The 26593-nt window shown below is 37.3% G+C and overlaps 1 protein-coding gene across 4 annotated transcripts in view; it reads left to right on the top strand.

The window, feature by feature from the left end:
* LOC120108339 (protein GLE1-like) overlaps window positions 1–26593 on the top strand; it is a 54479-nt gene that overhangs the window by 16135 nt on the left and 11751 nt on the right. For all 4 annotated transcript variants that reach the window (XR_005509728.1, XM_039121929.1, XM_039121928.1 and 1 more), the window contains 4 exons: window positions 6042–6294; window positions 9558–9658; window positions 9973–10043; window positions 15174–15255. Coding sequence is in view for 3 of the 4 variants with exons in the window: in XM_039121929.1 (XP_038977857.1) it covers window positions 6042–6294; window positions 9558–9658; window positions 9973–10043; window positions 15174–15255 (507 nt within the window). In the remaining variant the exon portion in view is untranslated. The remainder of the gene's footprint in view (window positions 1–6041; window positions 6295–9557; window positions 9659–9972; window positions 10044–15173; window positions 15256–26593) is intronic.

Below are 26593 nucleotides of genomic sequence, written 5' to 3'. Positions count from 1 at the left end.
TTTAATATTTTCAATTTTGGTACATATTAGTACTGGTATTATGCCCATTCATGTGGAACAATGCTATAGGGTTTGGCAAGGTTTGCAGAACTAGGCCGAACCTCCCGATTTGGCCCGTACCGAGCCGAACCGCCCAGTTCGGCCTAATACTCGGTGGGGGACCGGATTGGTTCATCTGTTTTTTTGGAGCTGGCCATAACCAGTCCCAAACCAATAGGAATCGGTCGAAACCGGTTGCGAACCACATGGACTTGTTCCGAATCGAGTGGTTTCGTGCGGAACTGGTTCGGTTCACACCGAGTCGAATCGATTCCGAACCGGCCCCCTCCCCTCTCTCTTCCTTTTATTTTAAAGGTAAGTTGGGAAGGCCCGAGAAGTTTCTCAGGCCTTCCTAACCTCGAATAGCCCCCCCTTTCACACGGTGAAATACATGCTGATTCAGCACGATTGAAGGAGGATCCAACCCTAAATAAGGTATGCTTCCTCTCTCCATGTCATTTTCTCTTTTTTTTGGATGCCAAAAAATACCTTGAAATTTGTAAAATAACGGGAGATCATGCCTAAATTTTTGATTTTGGCTTGATTTTATGATAAGTTGTAGATTTATGGATGATCTACATAATCATATAAAAATTTTTAATTTTCAGATTATATATAATTATTAAAAATTAAAAATATATTTTCGGATTAAAAAAGATCTTTTAGGACACAATGCAGCTATAGATGACCTCGCACGTGAAATAGGATCTGTAGACGTATCAAATTTCGAGTCATATACTAAATCCTATTACCTAAAACCACAAGCATCCTATGACTCATACGGATATGGATATGGATATAGTGTGTCTGAGGCATCGTATTTCGGTGGCTGCTATACACATTTCGGAGCATCTTATGGATCGGATTTTGCTGCCAGCATATTCGGATGGCCTCCTCCACAACCGTATTATCAGCCAGATGACACTTCTTAGAGCTAGAGTTTTAGCGAGAGATCCGAAAGTGCTTATAACTTAGAGCGCGTTTTTTTTGAGATTAACATACAAGACAACGCTGCTTGGTTAGAGGGGTGGGTTGATGTGCCTCCTGACTATGCTAATGATCCGAATATTTACGAGAGGCATCACCACTCGACGAAATTTTAGATATTAGTATGTATGTTGTACTTTAATTTATGTAATTTATTGTATTATTTTATATTTTTCATATAACTAGTTGATTTTAGGATGTGGCATGTTGCTTTTTGTAGCCTGTAATATCTCATTATTTTATATTTTTTATTACTTTAAAACAACAAGATGCATCATTTAGGTTATATCGGGATCATAGAAACATAAAAAAACATCAAAAGATATTAAATTATATTTAAAATCATTGAAAAAGTTGAAAAAATTGATTACTAATTAATCAAACTTGAAAAACTTTTCTTTAAAAAAATTGGGCATATTGGCATGCCCAAGCATACCGTGTGTTGGTACGGTACCGAACCAGTACTCTACCAACCCGCCCGCCGACCGGTATGGTTCCCGGCACCGGTTCGGTGGACTTTGGGTTTTGGTACTAGTATCTGAAACCTTAGTTTAAATATACCTAATGGCAGAGTGTTCTTTTCTTTTTTTTTTTCCCCTTTTTTCCTTTGTCAAAGAATTGGGTCTGGTTCTGCTCTCTTGTTTCCTCCTCATATCTCTTGCTTTAAATTTTTCCTCTTCCACTCTCCTCCTTTCCCTTAATTACTGGCTTCTGATCTCTCTTGCTTTAATAATTGTCTAAATTTCTTCTTTCCCCCAATTTCTGGTTTGTATTACTCTTTTTGCTGTTTTGCAATTACCTGATATGCCAATATATCTCATGTTGCAAATGCTATCTATCTTCTTACTAATTGCATTTCAAATGTCCTGATTGTTCATATTCCCTTAAATTGGCTGCTATATGCAGGTTTTTACTCTTTGTGAAAGTTCACTTGCTTTTGATCATCTACTTGCAGTTTACCCCATACATACATGCATATATGTTTTAGCCATGATAGAGTTAAATTGCTGGCTACAGCACTTGCTCCTAATGGAAAACTAGTTTTTACCCTTGAATAATTGCATTGAGCAGCTTTACATAGATTTGAGTGTTTTGATCATTTAATCCATGCTATAGTTGGAACTTCCTTTTTTCTTTTTGTATTAATTGCTCCACTTTCGATGCCATGATTGCAAGGGTAAAATGGACCAAAATACACATGTAAAGAAAGTTGCACAATGTAATTCCTTAAGAATGAAAGTAACATTCTCGGTAGGAGCAATTTGCAACTTTCTTGTCTAGAGCACTCTATCTCTGCCCATATAGACATACAAATACATATGCATATATATCAATAAACATTAAGATACACCATCTCAGTACCCGGCCTCGTACCAATGCCACCCTATTACTATATCGGTACGCCCGGTATGGAGGCCAATTCGACGACCGTACCATATACTGATATGGTACGGTACACTCCTCATACCATACTGGTTCTGCATGGTATGGCATATCTTGATAAACATTGACACATATGTATGCTTGTGTATGTATTTTGGTAGCAACGTATCAGATTTTTTACCCTACGATAGAAATTCAAGTCAACTATTGACCCTTGTTGATCACCTGGTCAACACTAGATTCTCACTTTCTTCAAAATCCATGGAAAAATTTTGACCCTGCATGTTCTATCTATCTTTTTTGTTATACAAGACAGCTAGACATTCTTTTCATGAAAAATCTACTCAATTTTCTTTAACTTTAAGTTCCATGAATGCCCTAGCAGGCTTTCCCAATTGGTCTTGCATCAGATGATGAGCCAAGTGGGAATCAATCTTGATGTGTTCAGTCCACATTTGGAGGACTAGAATTTGCCAAGAATAATCAGCAGTGGTTATTGTACTTTGTATAGAAATGTTTAGTCTACACCTGCATCCACGACGATGGACAAAGTGGGAACGAAATTGATCTGCTCGGTCCACTAATGTAGCACTGAATGGCTGATGACCTGCATAGCCAGTTATCCCAGGAAAGAGAGGCAGTGTATGTGATATTGTTGTGCCATCAAGAAGGCACTAGATGTGGACAAGCTTAACAGTGGTATTGACAATAGTGTAATTTATGCGTTAGTTGACTAGAATGAGACAATGTCTGGCTATCTCTCTTGGAGATGAAGGGTCGCCAAGAATGATATTAAATAGGGGAGAGTAAGTATTTGGTATTATCGATGGCCCAACCAACATCATATACACAGATTTGAAGCGAGGAGATCATAATGAGTAGCAATGCCTTGATGGTTGTGCCCTTGAAATAGCTGAATGCTTACGTACTTTCCAAGTAGAAAGTAATAGGGGTCTAAGATCTAATGTATTACCATGTATCTGATGTCGGGTGTTAAATGATGAGACAAAAGTCATAGTATATGTACTGTTGATTGTGAGACCATAATGAGATAAGCAATGTCTTCAACAAGTCTCTATGGTTGGTGGCATCATTTAGTAACAAAGTATGCCGTACCGACCCGAACCGGGCAGTATGGGGTGTACCGTACCATACTGGTTCGGTACCAGTACCTGGTATGGATGGCGTACCGACACTGGGTATGCCAAAAAAAATTTCGTACCGTACCGTACCAATATTGTACTAGTGTGGCACTGATACAAGGTTCGGTATCAAGACGGCGGACCATGCTTTGTAATTCATTGTCATCAATAATGACTCTAATTCAGCCATGCATTAGAGAGGAGATAATTCTTGTGCATTTGTTGAATTAGGTGACATCAAGTACTAGGAAGTTGACATGGTGACATAGGATCCTTCATCTCAAAGTCTTGTACTAACATTAGTCATGTTATTGCTATGGGTTTGAATGGTGTAATTGTTTGTAAGGGGTATAGAAGAATATGGCACGATCATTCTTGTCAAAATTGGGGCTGGTTGCTATGATTGTATGACTAGATTTCTTTATGCTTGGCACTTGCTTGACACTTGCTTGACACAATTGATTGCCTTAAGAAGGTAGTAGGCATGTTGAGGAGGATGGTAAAGGCTTGGGGAGTACTATTTATAGACCCTATGACTCTTTATGAAGATCATGATGCTGAGACACATGTTTTGGTCTAAAAGAGTATCGGGGCACAAAAATGGTTACAACTGTTTAAGACAAGGAATGAAAAGTGGACTTACTACCAAATAGGAATGGAGAGCTTCATTTTATAAGTAAACTCAAGAACAAGGTCCGCAAAACCATTATGGGAATTGTACCAATATATTATTAGTTCGGTTTGGTACAGTACACTTCCTGTGTGAAGACAGTCTGTCGACACTTTTTCCTCACTCTTTAGCCATTATTCCATGTGAGACCAAGAGGTATAGTTCGATATAATGCGATACCTTGGGGGAGGGGGGTGTTTCTGCTCGGTTCGGACTGCTCGGCTCATATAACAAACTGAAACTCAATACCTTATGAGTACCTTATGACAAACCTTGCCTTGGAGGAGGATGGAGGCAATGTGATGGCTTTGTATCAGTAGTCATGTCGACCTCAGTTGAGAATATATGATTGAATCATGATATGCCTGATGAGCTAGTACTCGCATTTCTATTAGCACTGCAATGGTATCTTTAGGAAATTGCAGCCGAATAAGACAAATATTTAACTAGCAACAAGTTGTATGCCAGCCCCAATAAGAAAGTTAGACGACCACCATAGTTGAACAAGAAATTGGTAAGGAAAAGAAGCCTGAGTGCGAAAAATCAAACTAGAAGCTGAAATGGTTGATAGGGCTTTATAGTATTGTTACCAAGGACACTTGCATCAATCTCTAAGTAACCCTTTATAGATACTAGGCACTAAATGGCAAGGATTATAGTTTAGGGGAGAGTTAGATTTGACAAGTCCAGCTCAATATTTGAAGTGATTTTGATGGAGCTTTATCTAGGATGTAGGCCTTAAAAAAGTTTGCAAAATGCCATGTATTTATTATCCTTGAGATTGGAGTTTAGATGAGGCATATGTAATTTGATGACATTACTATTTGTAAGACATAACACTAACTTATAGGTATTTCTGAAGCAATCAAAACATAATGTCGATGTTGATCTACTTCAACATTAAGTATATTGTACCTCCAATGCACATTAGATTATCACGATCATTGAAGTTTACTGTACTGGTCGGTACTGGTGTGTACCAACCGTACCATACCGGTACAATTAATACGCAGTATGGAAGGCGTCTCGGCACTCGGTCTGCCGAACCGGGTACCATGATGAGCGTACCGACATTATAATAGGATGATACTAGTATATGGGGTCTGGTAACGAGACGACGAACCTTGATGGATATGTTTGGAATCAAAAGATATATATATATATATATATATATATATATATATATATATATATATATATATATATATATATATATATATATATATATATATATAGAGAGAGAGAGAGAGAGAGAGAGAGAGAGAGAGTAATGGCATCTTCCAACTTCCTATTGTAGTAAATTTATATGTTTTGGTTTTTCCCAAATGAGAATAACTTTGCACTTCTTGATTTGTCTCATCTATTTGTTAATTATTGTAATTTACACATTTGATAGATTTGAAGGCATTTAGTTGCTCTATCCTTACAACAAAATTCTTTGGCTTATTGAAAGGTTTGATTCCTTTGGTCGAAGGTTCTCTTCGTAGATTATACTAGATTTTAAAAAATGATTTTCTGAATTTATAGTGACTTGTGGATATCTAATGATTTTTTTTTTTTGTGAATTCCTATTTCTCTCAATTTCTCCTATTTATTGAGTTGCTTTTAGTATTTTCCAATTAATATTCACATTTTTGTTTTTAATTTTTGACGTACTCCAAATTTCTCTTGATTTTTCACCAAATTACGAATTGCATACTTTTATTAAAATGATATTGAATCTTGAATTTTAATAACTCTACTAACAAATGGCTTTTGTCTGCTTTTGATTCTTAAATACGTTTCTGTAGTATAATAAGTTTTCCTTTGATTGAATGCAGGCTAAAATGAAGGCTGAAAAATTAGCTGAAGCACAAAAAAAAGCTTTAGAAGATGCTGCTGAAAGGGCAGCTAAAGAAGCTGCGGAAAAGGAAGCTGCAAGAACTAGAGAGAAAGCTGCAGCTGAAGTTGCACAGAAAGGGGCTATGGAGCAAAAATGGGCAACTGGTGCAGAAACAACTAGTGAAGTAAAGGCTGGAAATTTAATATCAAAGGATGAGTGTACTATTGTACCAAAAAATGTGCAATTGCCAGGTACTTCAGTTTTCTCCTGCATCATGTATTTTTATACTGAAATTTTGGCACATCTTATTAGAAAAGCCCAACATCTTTCTAAGGGTTGAAGTGAAGCGAATCATGCAATTGCTAGGGTGTAGGTTGAATAATGTGTGGTACTGTGTTCATGCTTGGCAGGCACCCATAGGGAAATGTATGCACTGATTCTTTTTTTTTCTCCAAAAAAACATCGGCTAATTGAACTGCTTTTTGGTAGTGTGTAGACTGTTTTAGACAAAAAACCATTTTACCCAAGGTTCGCTGTACCGGTTGGTACCGTACCATACAGATATCGGATTGGTATACAATCTTGTACTGTACGGACACTCTATATGCCTTGCTATCTCGTACTGCACCGTATACGGACATTGTAATAGGATCGTACCGGTATGAGGTCTGGTACTGAGACGGCGAACCTTGATTTTACCTATTGAAATCTATAATAAATCATCTTAGATATCTTTTAGTTGCCTTTTAAGGTGTGTACTTCATTATTCAAACTAACATTGGATTTGTATAAACATTAACAACAGAAATAAGCTTAGAAATTAGCCCCCCAGAAATGTTTTCTACGTGAGTAATACTGCATTGTAGCTAATTGTGTTTACAGTTGACTTTACATTGTAGGTATTGTACATATTTTGCTGTTTTTTTAATACTTCATTTTGGTAATACTGTGGAAATCTGATATATAATTTGCTACCTTTGCTTTTTAAGTCTCACGTAATGTAGAATGATTATACTTTCTTGTTACCATGTCCAATTTTTATATTGAATGTTCAACTCAACAAAATAAAATTGAATAGTATATTGATATGCAGCAATATGGGGTGCTTTAGGAAGAAGAGGGGCTAGAAATAAGTCCTCGAGTGTTGAAGTTATGGAAAATATGTAAGAAAATTTGGATATAAGTTGCAAAATAGGATTTGAAAGGTGTGCTTTGATTGAAAATATAATTGCTAGATGGGTAAATATATTATTCAGTTTTTTTCAATCATTGTTAGATGGGTGACTATATTTCTTATTCTTATGATTATTGTTATTTTCTTTTGACTGTTTTAGAATCATCTTTTGGATGAATTCATTTATGTCCCTTTAGGACTCATCTTATCTGCTTTCTCGTTCTACATGCTAAGGATTGAGGACTTGATCCATATTGATGGGACTATATCGGAAGAAGAAAGTCTAAGTCCTCGGATACTCTAGAACCCCGGGTGATAGGGTCCTCCTGGCTTAAATGGACCAAGATGGATATGTCTCGGCACTTGGGATGACATGGTGTATGAGGACACCATTTTTTTTTGCTCTCTTCATCTTGTTGTTAATGGTCATTCCAGTTTGTCCTGATACTGTACTGACTAAGCCCCAAACCAACATGGTCCCAGTACTAGGGTTTAAACCAAGGTCCGCCGTACCGGTGGCCGGCCGGACCGATACGTACCGGTCGGTACCGCTAGCCGGAGGCCACTTTCTTTCCCATTAAAAAAAAAAGCTGTGGCCGACAGGCCACAGTTTTTTTTTGTTTGAAAGAAGTGGCCCGTGGTTTCAAAAAACACGCGCCACGCGGTGGTTTCAAAAACCACAGCGCGAGGCACTGTGGTTCGGAAAAAAAAATGTACCGGTGCGAACCGGCCGGTTCGCATCGGTACGAGGTCGGTACCAAGCGGTACCGGCCGGTACCGACCGGTACGGGCTCCGTACCGGCCGGTTCGCACAAAAAAAGGGAAATACCGGCTTTCATCTGTTTCCGGTACCGGTCAAGGACCGGACCGGTACGTACCGGCCCGCATTCCATGGTTTAAACCCTTGTAAGTGCAACTAACCTCAAAAAGAGGTGGCTTTAACTTTTTGATGCTTGACTAAGTGGTTCATTTTATTATAATATTGACATGGAGCATATGTATTTGAAAACTTTAGTTTTTTCGGAAAGGAAGAATATATAAATATAAAATAAAGAGAGGATAAATCTGAAAAGATGAGACTAGAAATTAATTATAGAAGTTACCATTAAAGGATAAAAGGAGTCTAATTAGTTGGGATGGATGGCTTGTGCATAAAAGGCCTTACAGGCCTTGATATAGTAAGAGTCTTGTGAGAGATTTGTCACTATTCCGATGGATGGTCTTTTTGTTTAGCTAGTTAACTAACGAGATAGAAGATAGTAGGTAGATTTATATTATTTCTCCAGTTCATCCTAACAACCACCTCAATGCTTCTTTTGCCACATAATACAAAAGTATAAACCTTGAATGATCTCCTCTAAGTAATCTATCCAATTTCTGTAGTTTAACATAAAACTTCCTTTCAGACATGCATATCTCTCTCTCTCTATCTTTTTCTCTCTACATCCCGTAGCCCCCTTGCAGTGCGTTTCACATGCTTTTTATCACACATTATCAATAATAGATAGTTCTTTTTGATGTTCTTATCAAGATCCAAATATGCCTGAATTTATTCTATGTGTTTTTATTTGGAGCTGTCTAAATAATAGGGCCATCACCATTTTTTTAGATTCATATTGAAAGTCAAATGAGAAACATTCAAATTGTTTTGAAGATAATTAGATAAACTAGTTTCTCAAAGTTCTTTCTTTCCAAACTTATCTGAAGTCCATGTACTACCTTTATCAATTCAATTCAAGCTAGTGCAAGTGCATGGTGGCCTTGTTAACTAAATTGTCTTGAGTTTAGGTTCACGTATGCATCAATTAATGTTTGGTCTTGGTTTGATGTCTTGAAACGAGGGCCTCTTACCATTTCGAAACCTGAGAGGGCAGCATATAAATGGAAAAACTCTGGACAAGTTCATGTAACAATAGGAGCCATTAATCATCTTCTCATCCTTGCTCCTATAATCAGATAAGCCGCTGCAACTTCTTCTGATTCGATCGACCAAGATCATAGAATGTATGCCACGGGAATGCATGTGCTGTTATCTGCAGTTTTCTTTAGTTACATGCAGAGCTGTAATATATGGACTTTCAGTTGGAGGTGTGCCATTTGACATATCCTTAATATCTCTCAGGGTACCAGGAAATAATTGAAAATAATGCTGCTTGCAACATGATCTGACAATGAAGAAAACATTATATTTCACACTATCAGATGATTCATGTATATTCATTTCTAATTAAGAATAACATTTGATAACTTAATTCAAATTGTAAATATAATGTTTGCAATACTTGCATTTAGGATTACAATGCTTATAAGAAATAGAATTTGTCAAATTATGCATGACAGGGGTCAAAGTTCTGGCTGCTGAGGCTGCACTAAAAGTGGAGGCAAACAGACTAAAGATATACAATGAAGTGGCCGAAAAAATCCATTTGCTTGCTCAAAAGGTTTGGCTTGTTCCCTCAAGTCATATTTCTACTTTCATCATCAACTTGTGCCCCGTTTTATTTAATTGACTTAATTCTTATGATTAAGAAAGCCATCATTTTAACTCTTAAGGACCATGCATTGTCTATTGATACTCTGGACATCAGAACTGATTGTATATAAAATACTTATTTGAAAGCATATAAATACATTTATCCAATAATTTATATGTTTCTCTATGTAACTCACATTCTTTTTTGAACCATTTTTATAGTGCTAAATTTCCTTGAAGGCACTTTCATACTTTCTTCAACAAGTCTATGCTCATGGGCAGGATATTGATAGATGTGAAAGACGGATCACTAAGTATGTAAACCAAATAGCTGGAATTATAGAGAATGTAAGGTGAGGAACACTACTTTGATAACTGGTACCTTTGATATTGTTTAGTTGCATGTTATTTTTTTTATAAACTCTTCTTTGTTAATGAAGTTCTATATCTGGATCAATCTGAGGTTACTTCAGAGAGTTCTTTAATTCTAGCATTTGTATATAAATAATTAAAACTTTAGTAGTTAAGGTATGACAGAAACATTCATTACAGTGGACCGCGTAATTGTTTCTTTATTTTTAGGCTTGAAACTTGAAAGTCATTTTCTTCTCACTGAATGAGATGACATCTTGCGGCAATTACTGATGAGCGAAAATTCAATAATGTGAAGAAACTTTATTTACATATATAGAAGAAACCCTAGCATAAAATTCTCCTTTAGGCTTATTAAAGTTGATAGTAACTATATGTTCCAAAATCCACCAGCCTTACCCATAAGATTAATAATAAAAAAAAAAGCTCTAAATGAAACTGAAATATTCATTTGTTTTAAGTTCATTTGAATGTTTTTAGGAAAGGTTACTTAGTTGTCTTGTTATTTATTAATTTACACTCGAGGGAAAACTTAGAGCATTGCTATCTTGTTGTATGAGCTTGAGCTGCGTAATTATAATTTGAGTACCTTCACCACTACCTGGTTTTCAAGTTGCTGGCCAGCCTCCTCTTTTGTTAATGCTGCTTCGGAACCTCACGTGATAAATATGAACATAGCAGCTGCAACTCACTGCCTTTCCTCCTTCATCTTCCCTTGCTCTTTATCTCCCTATCCTTTCTCTAGGTTTTAGTATTTATATCTTAATGGAATTCATATATGCTGCAAGTATCAATCCTACTGTTGGAAAAGATGAAAGGAGAGGGATATCTTATGGAAGCAAATAAGGCATGCAATGCACATTAGAGGAAATGACTAATCAAAATTACTAAAATGAATATTTGAATGGGGAAAATAAAAATAAAATTTAAAAGAACTAAACAATAAGACAAATAATACAAAAAAAATAAAACAAGAATATATAAATAGAACGGAAAATAAATGTGAGAAAGTATATAGTGGATAAGTGTCACTTTATCAAGCAATGATATATTTGGAATTATTCATTTGCTTATTTGTGCTTGTGAATTTTTAAGTATATCTTGCCTTTTACTGTCTTATCCCAATTCAAATGGAGTGTATATTATGTGAAAATGAAGAACATATAAAGACAAAGGAGTGTATATTATGTGATTGTAATGAATGGTGTTATCCCAATTCAAATGGAATAAAGCAGCGACATCTTTACTTATGACAATGGGATATCTTTACTATTGGATGCAATTTGTTTGTGTCATATTTTTGTTCTCAAACCCTATTTGTAACTGGCCATCAAAACTAGCTAGTCCACAATCCACAATAGGCTTATGAACCTCACCACTGTCGACACCTCCTGCCTCAATAAATCCAGAACTGCTGCTATTCTCTTCCCCAACAACAAAAGCCTGTGTAGTTCTAGTGTAGAATTTGAAGTGGTGTGGCCTTCTTTAGCAGAGACTAATTATTGGAATCACCACTTTCTTACTTTCTGTCAAACAAATTGGGTTTGATGGCTGGTCACCCTTAAAAATAGGTTGATTTATTTCCTTTTTTTTACATCTTTGAGGTGATGAATCTAAATTAGATTACCTTAATGGCTTAACTTTACCAACGTGCCTTATCCTCTCTATATATTGTTGGTTTAAGATGAGAATTCCTAGTCCCTAGATACTGAAATAATCTTTACTGCTCTCTCTTATGATAAATGAGGGGATCAGAGAATATATGTTGCATGTTTTGTTAGCCTTTTTATGAAAGTAAATAACATTTGGCAGAGTTTTGTTCAATCTTTTAATCCAGAAAGTATGAAAATCTGCTTAATCATCTATAAAATTAGAAACAGTAATTTCTATCTGATTTATGCTCGGCACAGAATTATTTGGAGGGATTTTCCCAATTATACTGTTCTTCCTGAAAACCTGAATCCTCAACTTGGTGACCTCTCTGCTTATTGATATGATCTTTAAAATCAAAACTCTTCTGCATGTTGAGAACAACAAACTGACTAATGGTTTAAATCTAGATACCTACACCTGGTCTAATCTGAAATAGTCATTAACAACAAGAAAAAACAGAAAAAGAATTGCATCCCAGGATGCCAAGCTGTCCCAAGTATTGGGACGCAACTTTCCCAATCTGTCCTGGTCCATCTTGATTGGTACCAATTGGGACATTGCAGTATCCCTGTTCAAGACAGAACTGGTGTTTCCCACACCTGTCCCAAGTACCATTGTCTTACTGGAGCAGTACCGACAGGACAGACTAGTACCATTAGTGACATGAATCCTTGAAACCAGCCTTGAACTCTTCACCCTATAACTATGAAAAATGATCTTTTTTTTTGGAAACCTATAAATTTGGTACTGAAATAGGATGATATCATGTCAATAGCACGCATATGATGAGATAAAGATGAAATAGCTAAAGATAGCTTGTCACTTATTACATGATTTCTTTGCATCCACTAAGCATGAATATTGATACTAGATGAGGAGACAACAAAAATGGATACAATGATATGACAAATCTTGAAAAGTTGAAATGATATGATAAAACAGGATGTACACACACATATACATACGATTATACATACATCTCTATATGTGTGTGTGTGTATGTATCTATATGGATATGTGTATTTATATATGTACATACATATATATGTACTTATGTATGTATTTGTGTGATGTGGATCGAAGTTCCTGTAGTATTGCATCATAGAGCTGCAGCTTAGAGATTTTATTAGATTGAATTAAGTTATTATTTTTCTGTATTTTTCTTTTATTTTTTTGGTTATTTTCAGTTTTAGTTGGTTATTTTGGAGTCTAGGGCTGGGATTAGAAGATCTCAATGCTTATCTGAGAATTTAATTGCTGTAGCACATTACTGTTTATGGCACTCTTCATGCTACAGTAATTGTGAACAGTAACCATGCGTTATTAGGGGTACTTTTGGGATCTTGAAATAATGTTTCTCTTTTGTTATGAAAAGAGACTCTTAAAGTTTGATGTAATAAGATTTTATGTAGATTATGAATGAAATAATGGAGTATTTGTTACTCTTGTGGTGTGATCCTCCAATAGAGGTGTGAGGCCTTCAAACCTTGGGTGTGATTCTTAGGTCCTTGAGTGAGCCCGGTATTATTTTTAGTAATAATCCGTGTTTTGCTTTACTTATTCTTTCCTTTTTGCATCTATTTTTTCCTTTGTTTTCTTCTTTGTATTGATTCCAAATTGCTTCCTTTGATGTCTAAACAACCTATGGACCTCGCTGCTTAGATTAGTCTTTCAATATCCCTTTAAATCCTTTTGTTTCCTTATTTAGATTTCTCCCCACGAGTTAAAGCCTAGTTTCATAATCTCTAGGTTTTGCTGTCACATCCATCATCAATTTCATGTTAAAATTCCAGTTTTTATAGTTCAGATTTATATAAAACTCAGCTCTGCAATTAAAATTCCAGCACCTTTTAGGTTTCAATCCTCTCCTAAACCCTTGTAAATCCCTGTCCCTTGACTGTCCTACATCATTGTTTCTGAATATGTATAGAGGAAATCCAATAATCATAATGGTTGTTCAAATAACATTGTCCATGCTTCATGAACAACATCAACATCTCGTACCGTAATATTAATCATCTAACGTGTCCATCTTTGGAAGGTTAACATTCATTTTTTATATATAGGAAACCTATAGTTGAGCAAGCGAAGTTGGACTCATTTTTATTTGTTCCATGAGATGAATAACTTGGCGGGACTTGTTATTGAAGTATGTAACGGAAAACTAGTGCATGTTCAACATCTCACATCCATTGCACATGACATGTGAAGACTCGTGCTTCCCCCCAAAACAAATTGTACATGGGCATTTCCCTTCATATGCCCAAATCATTCTCAGATGCCCCGAGAGGCATCTTTCCTTAATTGGGCAACGAGCTTGTGTTTAGCCTCAGGTTGGCTATGCAATGGGTAGATCCTGTGTACGTATACAAGACCAAGGAGCCCAAACAATACCTTCCGGTTAACCTTTTTGGGTGAGGTCCTAGGTTGTAACAAATGGTATCGGAGTGGATTTGGCCCATGGCCCATGTGGACTAGAGAACACTATAGCATAGGTCTAGATTGGATTTGTGATACTTATGATTGGGTTTGAATGGATTTGGACCATTAGCCTGACGAGGATGTCGGGGCTTAAATAGGGGAAGTATGCGAGTATGTGAGGACTGTGTGAGCATGTGTTTAGTCCCACATTAGCCATGCAAGGAGTAGATCCTGGGTATGCATACAGGACCAAGGAGCCTAAACATTACCTTTCGACTAGTCTTTTTGGGTCATTCCTAGGTCGTTACATGACAAATGCTAGCTAGATCCAAAGAAGGGACTTCACGCATCCTTCAAGCCATCTCTGAAGAGCAGCTGATCACATCCACTAAGATCTTGAACCTTTTTTATATAAAAATAATGGAGATATGCACACATGTATCGTAGCTGTAGCAAGTATCTGTATCTCATACGTATTGAATATGGACACGAGATGTAATTTGAAGTATTCATGCTTTTTATCTTAGCATTACTTTCTTTTACTTTTTCTTTGAGTGGTATGTTCGTTGTTTGGTATTAGTTATACCAATTTCAAGCACTTAATTTTAGTTCTGATAGTGAAGAAACTAGTAATGCAAAACTTCATCTTTAAGCAACAAAGGTGTTTAATTCTCTCATCCACTTCCCAATTTATCCATATGTATAACTCTAAATATTTAATTCTTTGTGCAAGTTGTGTTCGGGAATATACTGCATTTATCTTATTACGTTATAATGTTATAACTTAAATGTGAGAAGCCACACGATAGTTGCTTGCTTGTGTTTGTGTAAATTTACCAGTTTAATAGAAAATAAGTTACTTGTATTTATGTAATCTTTGAAGTGGTTGTGGTACTTTTTCATTTTCCTCACTGTTAAAGCATATTTTTATGCAATACAATTTTTGGTTTTCTTAAAATGTAATGGAATTGCCAAGGTTCTTATGTACATATTTTATTTTTCTTCTTTTTTCCTTTTTGTTTCATTTTTATATACAGAGCCAAGGCACAGGCGCTGATAAATGTAATCAAGGATCCTGCATGCCCTCCTTCTATCTCTATCTTGTTATTTTCAAAGAAGGTATCTGACATTATTAATTGTTTTTTTTTTGGCAGGATTGGTTAATTTTTAATATTTTATTAATTTTACCTTTGCCTCTATACATTAGGGTTCCAACTTCAACTTCATGACCTAGTGAATTGCTGCTCGTTGGTGTTTTTCTTTGATAAAAGAATATTTTATTTAATAGGCCTAGTCAAGCTATCCGTTGGAGCACAACCAATTACAATTCCCAAGTCAGAAACATGGAAAACACCTTCTAAGGTTCGAATGGAGAACCGTGGGCAGGTGCAACTGCTGGGCTATGGCCCAGTTTGCATGGACATGTCATGTGATACGGTTGTAAGAGAATAAGCTATATTCAGGGGTCATATTAGTGATCTTGGACAACTTAAGTGTATTATTAGAATTTTAGCTATCAACCTTCTCTGATTTCTCGTTTTCACCTGTAGCAAGATCATTTCTGAACTACTCATGCACTCATCGCACATCACGAAGTTTAGAGCTGAGGATATGTTGACTATAGACTAAAGAAACATGCTTTCTTGATGGAGCTAGATGGTATTTATTTATGGGCACGAGTTTTATGATAGGGCAAATAGTTTACATATGCATCACATTCAAGGTTTATTCATGGCTTCCATCAGAAATAATCAATTAAGGTATTGATGGATTCAAATCAGAAATAATTTATCCACCAAATCTTTTTAAGGCTACAAGCCTTACTTCATTAATCTAGTTCTAACATTGGACTGCTGATATTGGTAGATAGTACCTCCCTTGTAACCTGTTAACATGCTGATAATAACAGCTAGGTTGCATTTTACTTCAAGTGAATTATTTTCACTTATGTACACCAGCTATTTCAAATCTTTGCCCTTGCTTTTCTGTTTCATTCTGTTTTCATTTGTTGTACATCAACAATGTGAAATCTTGGTTCATTATGGGTTAAAACTAGATTCGCAGTGGTAAATAAGCTCTTATGAACTCCAAATATTTTTGAATAGAAATTGTTCCATGCTTCTTATAATGTAAGTCTAGATATTCGTGATTAGATTGACGAATATATGTATGAATCTTATAGAAAAAGATATTTTTTTTGTAAGAAATGCATTTTCCTTTTTTTTTTTGCTCAAAGTTATGATAAACCTAGAAAATGTAATTTACAAGGCAGCAAAAAATTTCTTGCTAACAAGTCTTTGTCACAATACCTATGCCTGTGTTTGTAAAATGCGATTGCGATGTTGTGGTGCATGGAGTAGATGAGAGAATGACGTGTCATACTATGCATTTAGAATCATCCTATGGTATTAGCAAAAATTCCGACTAACTTAATCAATACCTAGATTCAAATATCAAGGTACAAGGGTGTGGTTATGGCCAGCCGATATGGTATGTGTTGTATTACATGCTGTATTGACAAGTGGCACCAACAAGTATGCTTTGTTATGGCTAGGGCATGCTTTGTATTGCCTATTTTGGCCTACCAATTTGTTTTTTGATTATGTTTTTTGTTTTAATGCCATGATTCTGCATAATAGATTTGTAAGTATTAATTTAATGCCCTAACTATCCAATTAAATGTACATTGAATATCTTTTGCCAATTTAACACATTACATTGCTTGCAATCAGAACTTTATTAAAAACTATGTGAGCATTAGCAATCAAAATGTAATTATGTTATCGGCAATTAGTGAGTTAATGAATGATTTTGAAAATTGCCATGCATTCAAGGTTAAACAATCTACTAGTAGCATTGGTTTGACAAATGAACAAAGAAAAAAAAATTAAATTTTGCATAATGTTGAACAAAAATGATTATGTTTTTGATATAACCGCATTTTTTCACTTGATGTCATATTGGGTGCTTGGTGGGCTCATAGATATGTAATAGCCCACCATATACTTAAAGGACTATATATGCATATATGTCACAATTAATATTATTAGTTTCATTTTTAGCGAGATGCTTTAGAGACATATACAAATTATTGTTGGGCTTTTGGGTTTTAGCAATGTTAGAACAAAATAAAAATTATGAGCCTTTAAGATTTAAGAAATGGCTTAGCACTTGAAAGTTGGACATTTTGACCAAACCTTAGAAATCTAGAAAATGAAGTAAAATTGAGAAATCAGCATTTTTATTCTTATGAATTTTGAATCTTTTGAGTATTTTCACTGAACTCAAATAAGGGGTTGTTCCTTATGTGTAACTTTCTAAATAAATATAAAAATTAAATGATATTCATGTAAATAAATTTGCATTTATTAGCTTATATGCCTGCTTATAGATATTCTTCTTTCTTCATGGTTGTTCCCACCTTTAAATGGTAGAGAACACAAAGAAGGGGTTTAAGAGGCTTTTGACAAGCAAGGTTTTAAGTCTCGTGGGATGGAGGTGTCCCAGTTTCTCTATGATACGGGATGCCCTGCTGTCCTACTCCATCCTGGTGGCTGTCCCGATCATGTATTCCAATAGATATCCCCTATCTCTCTCCCCTTCTTCTTTCTTTTCTTTCTTTCTTTTTCTTCTTTCTTTCCTTTCCTTTTCTTCTACCTTCCTTTTCTTTCCTTTTTCTTTCTTCTTCTTATCCTTTCTTTTATTTCTTTTTTCTTTTTTTCTTCTTTTTCTGTTTTCTTTCTTCCTTCTTTCTTTCCTTTCTTTTTCTTCTCCCTTCCTTTCTTTTCTTTTTCTTCTTCTTTCCTTAAACTTTCTCCTTTTCTTCATCTTTCCTTTCTTTTTTTCCTCTTTCTTCTCTCCCTGCATGTATAGATTTTGGAGTATTGACCCTATCTTGGTCCTGCTTTCTTATAGGAATGAGATGAAATGGCCAGGATGCCCCCGATCCCATTGGCACTTAAAACCTTGTTGACAGGTACTAAGAGGTATTGGTCCTATCTTGATCTGCCCCAATTCTGTGTGGTTTGAGCAATTTGGGTCTAGTTAGGCCAAACTAGGGCATATTGACTTAATAGTACCATACCAGCACCTAGTAGTTGGGGCTACCGAAATTGTCCAAGATTTAAATATTTTATTGGTACGAATCATGGTCTGCCGAACCGGGCCGAACTGCCCTATCCGGGCAGTGTCGAGACACCGGGTCGGCTTGCCTTCCATTTTTAATTTTGGCCTTGTATTGGGGAATCCGTATCAAATCGGCCGGAATTGGTCCTGAACCGATTGGAATCGCTGAAAAGGGTTCGAATCTGCCGAAACCGGCCGGTTCAGTGCAAACTCGGTGCCAACTGGCTGGTTCGCACAGAGTCAACTCGATTCCAAACTGGGTTGTCATTGTGGATTAATCTGATGCTTTTAAAACATCATATTGCCGTTGGGAAGGCCCGATAAGGCCTTCACAACAACAAATAAAAGCGGCGAAGAGATTTTCACCGCTTTTCCTTCCCAAACAATCAAGAAACCCGCCGATTCAGCAGCTCAGAAAGAAGATCCAAGCCTAAATCAGGTGGGCTTCCTCTCCTCTATCTCATTTCTTTAATTTATTTTGGGCTTGAAAAAATAGCATGAAAATTGCAAAATAAGGAGAGATCATGCCAAAATTTTCGATTTGAGCTTGAATTTATTATATGTTGTAGATCTATGGACGATCTACATGATGACGTAAAAATCTTAAGCGGCTAGCTATCTGGATTCTTTTTTAGATGGTCTTTTTGAGTGAATGTGAGTGCAACTGGTCCACCTTTGCTCTCATCCATAGCAAGCAAATGAACCGTTTGATGTAGATGCGCCTCAAGACCTTATATATGTTCACTATTATCTGAGGTTGAGGCTGAAGTGCATTCAGGGGAAAGTGGAGCTCAAGTACACAGATTCGATCCATGGTGCTTTCGTTAATGAAGAGGATGATCCTATGATTGGATGGCTTGTTGGCTAGTAGCAGGAGCTGAAGCTTGATGAGCGAGGATTGCCTCTACGACCGGCCAATTTCGTAGCTAGCGAGGGCTAAGATCGATGCAGGGCAATGGGCTAAATGGGCTGAGTGCAATATTCCACGCATCCTTCCAACTGATCAGCTACAATCACAGGAGAGCTAGTTACCACATGACTCCTTGTTCAAGATATCCTCTCCTAGATATGATTGTGAGATGCTTAAACGAGGCCACTACACTATCTGGTCGACTCGGTTAGGAGGGCAACATGCATTCTCCTAACATAGCCAGGCAGCGAGGGGCACGAAGGTAAGAAGGCACCTGTCCAGCACACCAAAAATGAAAAACAAAAGATACCTGCAACCCTAATGGAGTGTTGAGGAGTCAGTTCACTTAGATTCGAAAATCAGGAGCAGCAATTTTGGTGGTTATGGATTTGCTGGCCAGAGAGGGAGTGAAGGATAGGAGACCACTGTTTATGAGACAACCGCATGGTGGTTTCAATTTACTGGTGAGTTTTAGTTTATGCATGCTACACAGGATTGGCCATAATGCACAATCTGGTAGAGCCTGCGAGGATATGATTGCATATAGGAGATAGGCACTTCGAGGTCATTTAGGAGGACAAGATACAGCTGCAGATGACTTCGTACATGGCGTAGGATCCATAGACGTATCAAGTTTCGAGTCGCAAACTGGATCCTATTATCCACAATCACAGGCAGCCTATGACTTATACGGATATGGATATGGTACGTATAAGGCATCTTTCGGTGATTACTACCCTACGCAGTCCGGAGCAATCTCACGGGTTGATTTTGTTGCCGGCATATTCGGATGGACCCCTTCACAACTGTATTATCAGCTAGAGGACACCTCTCAGAGTTAGAGATTTAGCGGAGATCTGAGAGTGCTTATAATCCGGCACGCATTTCTTATGGGATTAACATACAAGACTACAACGCCGCTTGGTTAAAGGGGTGGGTTGATGTGCCTCCTGATTATGCTGATGATTCGGATATCTACAAGTGCCATCGCCATTCGACTCGATTTTAGATATCGGTATGTAATTTGTACTTTAAATGTATGTAATTGATTATATTATTTTATAATTTTTACATCATTACTTGATTTGAGGATATTTTATGTTGTTCCTTGTAGCATGCAACATCTTACTAATCATTGTATAATTTGTATCATTTTAAAACAATAAAATGCATCATTTAGGTTAAACCGGAATTATAGAAACATAAAAAATATTAAGAAAACACCAAAGAAAACATCAAATTAGACTTAAATCATTGAAAAAGTTTAAAAAGAGTGATTACAAATTAAATATTACAAAAGCTCCAAAAGAAATTTTGGGCGTGTTGGTACGGAACCGGCACGCCTTACCCGTACCGGCCACGGTACAATATAGAATCGTACCAGCCATGGATCGGTACGGGTCCCGGTATTGGTTCCGCGGACCTATTATGAATCTTTGACTCTATTGGACATAGGTTAAGGCATATAACCGTCACATTCTAGGGTTTAAATCCCATCCTTGGGACCCATATCAGTCCGAGTCTCGGTTGTGACATTTTTTAACCAAAGTTTGGGAAATGTTGGCATCATGGTGATTCACTGGGATGCCCTTTTTAATTGTTATATATATGTATATATTATTTAGAGGTTTTAGGTGTTTGCTGAAATGTAGGGTTTAGAGTAGGTTTGTCATACCAGTTGTTAGGTTTATGATGTTGATGGTTTCAAAAATTCAAAAATAATAGTAAAATTTAAAATGCCGCTTATTTATCATGTCATGGACAAAAGTTATGAATTTAAATAAAGATACAAGAAATCTCTAAAGAAACATTTAAAGCAAGAAAAAAAAGAAACAAATAATAAAATTGTTGTCCTAATGAATTATGGGATGCCAAGCCATCCATGTGTCAAGATGCATTTTGCTTGGTTCGTTATGCTAGGATGCACTAGAACGGACTGGAACAACATGGTCTAGAGGGACTTGGGATCCTGACCCTGTCCTAGAAGATGGTCTCTCTTTGGTATGAACCTAGGCCAGGTCTTTGGTAGAAGATGGTCCTCACATTTGTTGTCTTATTTATTCAATCATTTTTATCAATTTTGCATATAAAGTTATTACCCTAATTGCATTTTTGCGTACATTGGTAAAAGACATGTTTTTGTTTGCTTTTTTGTAATTTAAGAATTAAAGGTGTTCCTGATGTTTTCTTATAAAAAAAAAAGAAGAAAGAATTAGATGATGAAATTGGATCTCAGCAATGTTAATTCTTTATCTTTCAACAAAGCCATGTATCTTGCCATGACAATGGGAAAGCAATTAAAACAGATTAAAAGGAATACATATTTCAATAGTGCTTACCATGGCACCAGCTGTTCATCTCTTAACATGGTCAGGCTGATGCCAAAAGTGCATATATACCAAAGATTTAAATGTTACTAACATGAGGCTGGCCGGCCAATGGCTAGCATGTGCCTGCTACGTTGGGCTATTCTATGCTGAAAACATACAATCCCATGCAGACATAGAATAGAATAGGATTGAATAAATAAATAAATAACTTAATAACTTAGGGCCCCCTTTTCGCTTGGACCATGTGGTATGAGGCAGCTCACTTGATACTTGGTATCATTTGATAGCAAGTGACTTGCTTGGTAGTTGGTATGGGCCTAGTATTAGATGTCAATATTGCCCGTGGGATCCACAATATATAATCTTCCAAAGATCTGATTTGCATGTATACCCTTCCTTTCATGTTGTATTAGCTTTTGTTATCCTAAGCTTAATTTACTTGTCCATCGACTATTTTGTTCTTTGTTATTATATATTTTTTATAATGTGGTGTTGCATTTTGAAACTTTGTGCAACGACATATATTAGTTTTTCTATGACAAGCAAATAAGCAGTAAAGCACTATATGAAAAGTTTATATGTAAAAATTACTGAAGGGGTTAAATGATAAAACAGTGAGGTACTGTTACTTTTAATTTTTAGAATGTCATATTGTGATGGGGCATATATGTAAATTTGAGTTTTTTTGAAGGCATATATGCAAATTTCAGATATTTGGATGGGTTTATATATAATTGAGGGGTATGTGTACTCATATTTTCTTTTGGATGAGTAAATAAGCTTGTGATGATATGAGCATATTTTGAAGGTTATGTATATGCAAGAGTTGACTATCATTCTAGTGATGATATCATCCCTTTTTCCTATAAAATCTCAGTCCAACTTGATCTGTGCTTAGCTGAAATCTTTTCATATTAATCTAGATAACAATTCTTGACTACTGTTATTGATTCCAAGAAAACCTTTAATGTATTTTCCCTTCCATAGTTAGCTTAGAAACCTTCTCATTGAAGTTCAAACCTTAGATAACTTTGTGCTTTCTAGTTTCTACCTTATTTTTTTCATGCAAAAATTTCTTATTTTAAACACTTAGAAACAAGGTTCGCCGGACCGACCGTACCGACGTACCGGTGGGCACCGGTACCGGTTGGAACCGGTACCGAACCGGAGACGTGCTCGTTTGCGGCCCCGTGTGTGCGCAGACATTAAAAAAAAATAATAAAAAAAACAACGCGTCCGTGCGTTTCCGCGGACGCGCGTGGACATGTTAAGTGCACAGAGTGGCATTACACGTGGGCGTGCTGCCCCGCATGGGGAACCGCGCGCGGGCGCGATTCCCTGCTGGGGAATCGGTTCCGGCGCGGTAAAAAATGTACATGTCCGTGCGCGTCCGCGGACGCGTTAAATGCCACTATGTGGCATTAAGTGGCCCACGCGGGCGCGGGGCGCGCGCGCGCGGGGAAAAAGTAATGGGCCGGCACCGGCCCGGTTCGCACCGGTACAAGTACGGAACCACCCAAACTGGGTCGGAACCGTTTTTATACGCTGTACTGTACCGGTGCCCTTCGGCACCAGTTCGGTACAGGCTGAACCGACCGGTTTTGGTCGGTTCAACATACCTTGCTTAGAAACCTTCTTATTGATGTTCAAACCTTAGATTACTTTGTGCTTTGTAGTTTCTACCTTATTTTTTGCATGCAAAATTTCTTATTTTAAACTTTATCAGCTCAAATTCTAGGCTGAACCATTAATTGCAGCTATATATCCTGTCTAGTTCAAGCCACATCAGCTGTACTGAATCCTAGTCTAGGCGCTCTCTTGCATCATAGAGATTCTCATGTACATGAAAACTAATGGAGCTAGATGAACACTCTTTTTTGACAATATAAGATCTCACCTACACTTCCTGCTTTGCTGCTATGGTAGTCCCAGGATTGAGGTGCCCAAGCTGCTGCATCTGTACACCGGTTAGTGCATACAAGACTTGCACACATAAAATAAATAACAAGAGAGAGTAGCTTTAAAGTAGAGAGAGAACAGCTCTCAGCACTTGCCTCTCACAGCAAAAAGAAAAAGAAGTTTCTTTTGGGTGGGAGAAAAAAAAAACTTTATTTGATGATAGATATCGTTAGGTTACATAGAGTAGTATATATTACTACTTTGATTTAGTTTGACTAGAATTGAACTAAGGAAGTCCTCTACTCCTTTGAATAAGACAAGATTCCAATTTTGGGTGGAATTCCACCTCATAGCATCTAGAGCATGGTATGCCGAACCGGTCCATACCGGTAGGTACGAACCGATCTAGCCAGTTACCGGTATGCTGGAGCCGTGAAATCCGGTACGAGTCAGTTTTGTGCCGAAGACGAAGAAGACGAAGAGAAGAAGAGAGAGCGCGGGGAAGAGAGGGAGGGAGGAAACCTGTGGCCACCATCGGAGAGGGCGGCGGGGGACGGGGGAATCCGCCATCCCTCCGCGGCTCTTCGATGGCGGCCACAGGTTTCCTCCTTTCGTCTCTTCCCTGTGCTCTCTTTCGTTCTCTTTTTCTTCTCCGGCTCCAGCAGGGAAGAGCTGGTCGGTTCGTACCGCTCGGTTCCGGTACGAACTGGAACCGTACCGGTACGGTTGGCGACCGGTACGCCTACCGGATCCGTTACGGCGGACCTCGATCTAGAGTATAATGCTAAATTAAAGCTTCTATTGAAGTTACCACGTCCCACCAAGGGCTTCAACAACTCAACGATTGTAGGTATACTACTCCAGATTCTAGAACCATGATGAGGAGGATGTCTTGACATCAAACTTGGAAACCAACTCGGACTTGGTAACACCATGAACTCGACGTCGACATTATCTTTAGCATTCCACATAATTCTAATATCCTTAACTTCAAGCGCATCTCGGCAAAACACAAACATCTACGATGGCATCAACTATGTAAAGATGTTGGCAAGCTACTTCTCCATAATGCAGTAAATTAGTTGTATGCTCCTATTGGCAATTTGTTCTTTGATGGAGCAATTTTCATTCTCGATGTGCTCTATGCACAACTATAGAGAAATCTGTTGGCACAATAAGCAAGTTCTAGAGTGATGTTTTGAGGTAGCAATCTTTTATGTATTAAATGATTCTAGGGAGAAGAAGCACAATTTTACTAGAAACCATTAGGCCAACACTTTAAATAAGGTCTAAAGATACAAAAATATGGATTATTTGCTTACATATGGTGATCTGATTTATTTTGGGAACACTAGTAAATTGATTTATGAGTTTTAAGTCTTGCATGATTAATGAGTTTGAGATGACAATTTGGTTTGATTGAATTCTTTTCTTCATTTGGAGGACAAATAGTGCGGCACTCGGACTTTTATTTATTAGATAAAACATAAGTGGTTTGAAAGTATGCGGTGCCGGTATTGGGCATTGTATCGATTGTCTGGTGGTACAATATGGTATGGTACTATGCCCATTCCGTTTCTGGCTTTACCGACAAAGCCAAAGTTGGCAAGGGAGGGGAACACGGAGAAGGGAAAAGAGGGAGAGAGAGAGAGAGAAAGAGAGGGAGAGGGAAGGAGGGAGGGAGAGGAAGAGAAGGGAGGGAGGGAGAGGTAGAGGGAGGGTAGAGAGAGAGAGGCGGAGAGAGGGAGAGAGAGGGCTTTCGAGCCCTCATCTCTTCCATAGGTGGTGGCCACACGAAACAGGGGCTCCTGCCCTAATTTTTTTTAGAAATTTTCTAAGTGAAGTCAGCAAACTGTTTGATTTGGTGTCTACTTTATGTCACAAATATGAGGCTGAATATCATGTAGGCTACTTGTTATCTGGATTTATGTAGAGCCCAAGTAAAATTAATTGGGTTTCAGTAAAGAAAATCCAAAGATGCTTGAAAGGGACAAGTGACTATGGCCTATAGTACACTAGTGCTAATGAATGTAGCTTTTCTAGTTGTTCTGATAGTGATTTGGTAGGTTGATAGATGATCACAAAGGCACCACTAGATCGTGTACATTATTAGCTTGAGGGCTATTTGTTGGTCCTCCAAGAAGAAACACTCAATAACACTATCATCTTTAGAAGATAAATACATGGCAGTCACTGCAGCAACTTGCCGAGCTATATGGAAGCGACAATGTGCTAACTAACTTGAAGCATGAACAAGTAGAGGTGATGACCACCTATCGCGACAATTGCTCCATTATCATGATCATGAGGAATCTAGTGCATCGCAGCCATGCAAAGCACATTTGAAGATTTGGCATCACTTCATTTGTTAACAAATTGGAAACAGCTCGCCGACATATTTATGAAACCATTACCGTTGGAGGAATTTATGTTTTGCCAAGATACAGTTGAAGGACATCTTTATTATGAGGGAGTCTTGAAGATAATGCCGATGTTGAGTTCGTGGTGTTTGAATCCGTGTTGGTTGCCAAGTTTGATGTCGAGGACATCCTCATCATAGTTCTCTTATTTATACTAAATCCAGAATCCTAGAAGTGCAGTGTATGGGCTTTCCAGTCCTTGGTGGGGCAAGATTTCTCCAATAGAGGTTTTAGTTTAGTTTTGTATTTTGGAAGCTATGAGAGGAATTACACCACAAATGGAATCTTATCATATTTGAAGAAACAAAGGAGTTGTTTAGTTTAGTGCTAGTCAAACTGAGGTCAAGTGGTTGTTATATATAGCACTCAATGAAACCTAACAATATCCATCATTGAGCAAAGGGAGGAATTACACCACAAATGGAATCTTATCATATACAAAGGAATCAAAGGAGTTTTTTTAGTTTAGTGCTACTCAAACTGAGGTGGAGTGATTGCTATATGTACCACTCAACATAACCTAACAATATCCATCATCAAACAAAATTTTGTTTTTCTTCTCCACCTGTGAGCATTCTCTTTATTTTGTCGCGTGAGGCGAAAGCTCAGAGGCATCTCCCTCCCTCTGTTTTGAAGCTATTGTCTCTTATTATTTATTTTGTTTATGTGCGAATCTCATACACACTGTCATAGAGATGCAGCAGCTTCAATGTCTCGATCCTAGGTTACCATTGTAACCTGCCAGGGTTTTCACTATCAATTACTTACTCGCT

Source organism: Phoenix dactylifera, unplaced genomic scaffold, assembly GCF_009389715.1.
Source record: "Phoenix dactylifera cultivar Barhee BC4 unplaced genomic scaffold, palm_55x_up_171113_PBpolish2nd_filt_p 001282F, whole genome shotgun sequence".
NCBI classification, from domain to species: Eukaryota; Viridiplantae; Streptophyta; class Magnoliopsida; order Arecales; family Arecaceae; genus Phoenix; species Phoenix dactylifera.
This window is presented reverse-complemented; position numbering and strand designations above follow the sequence as displayed.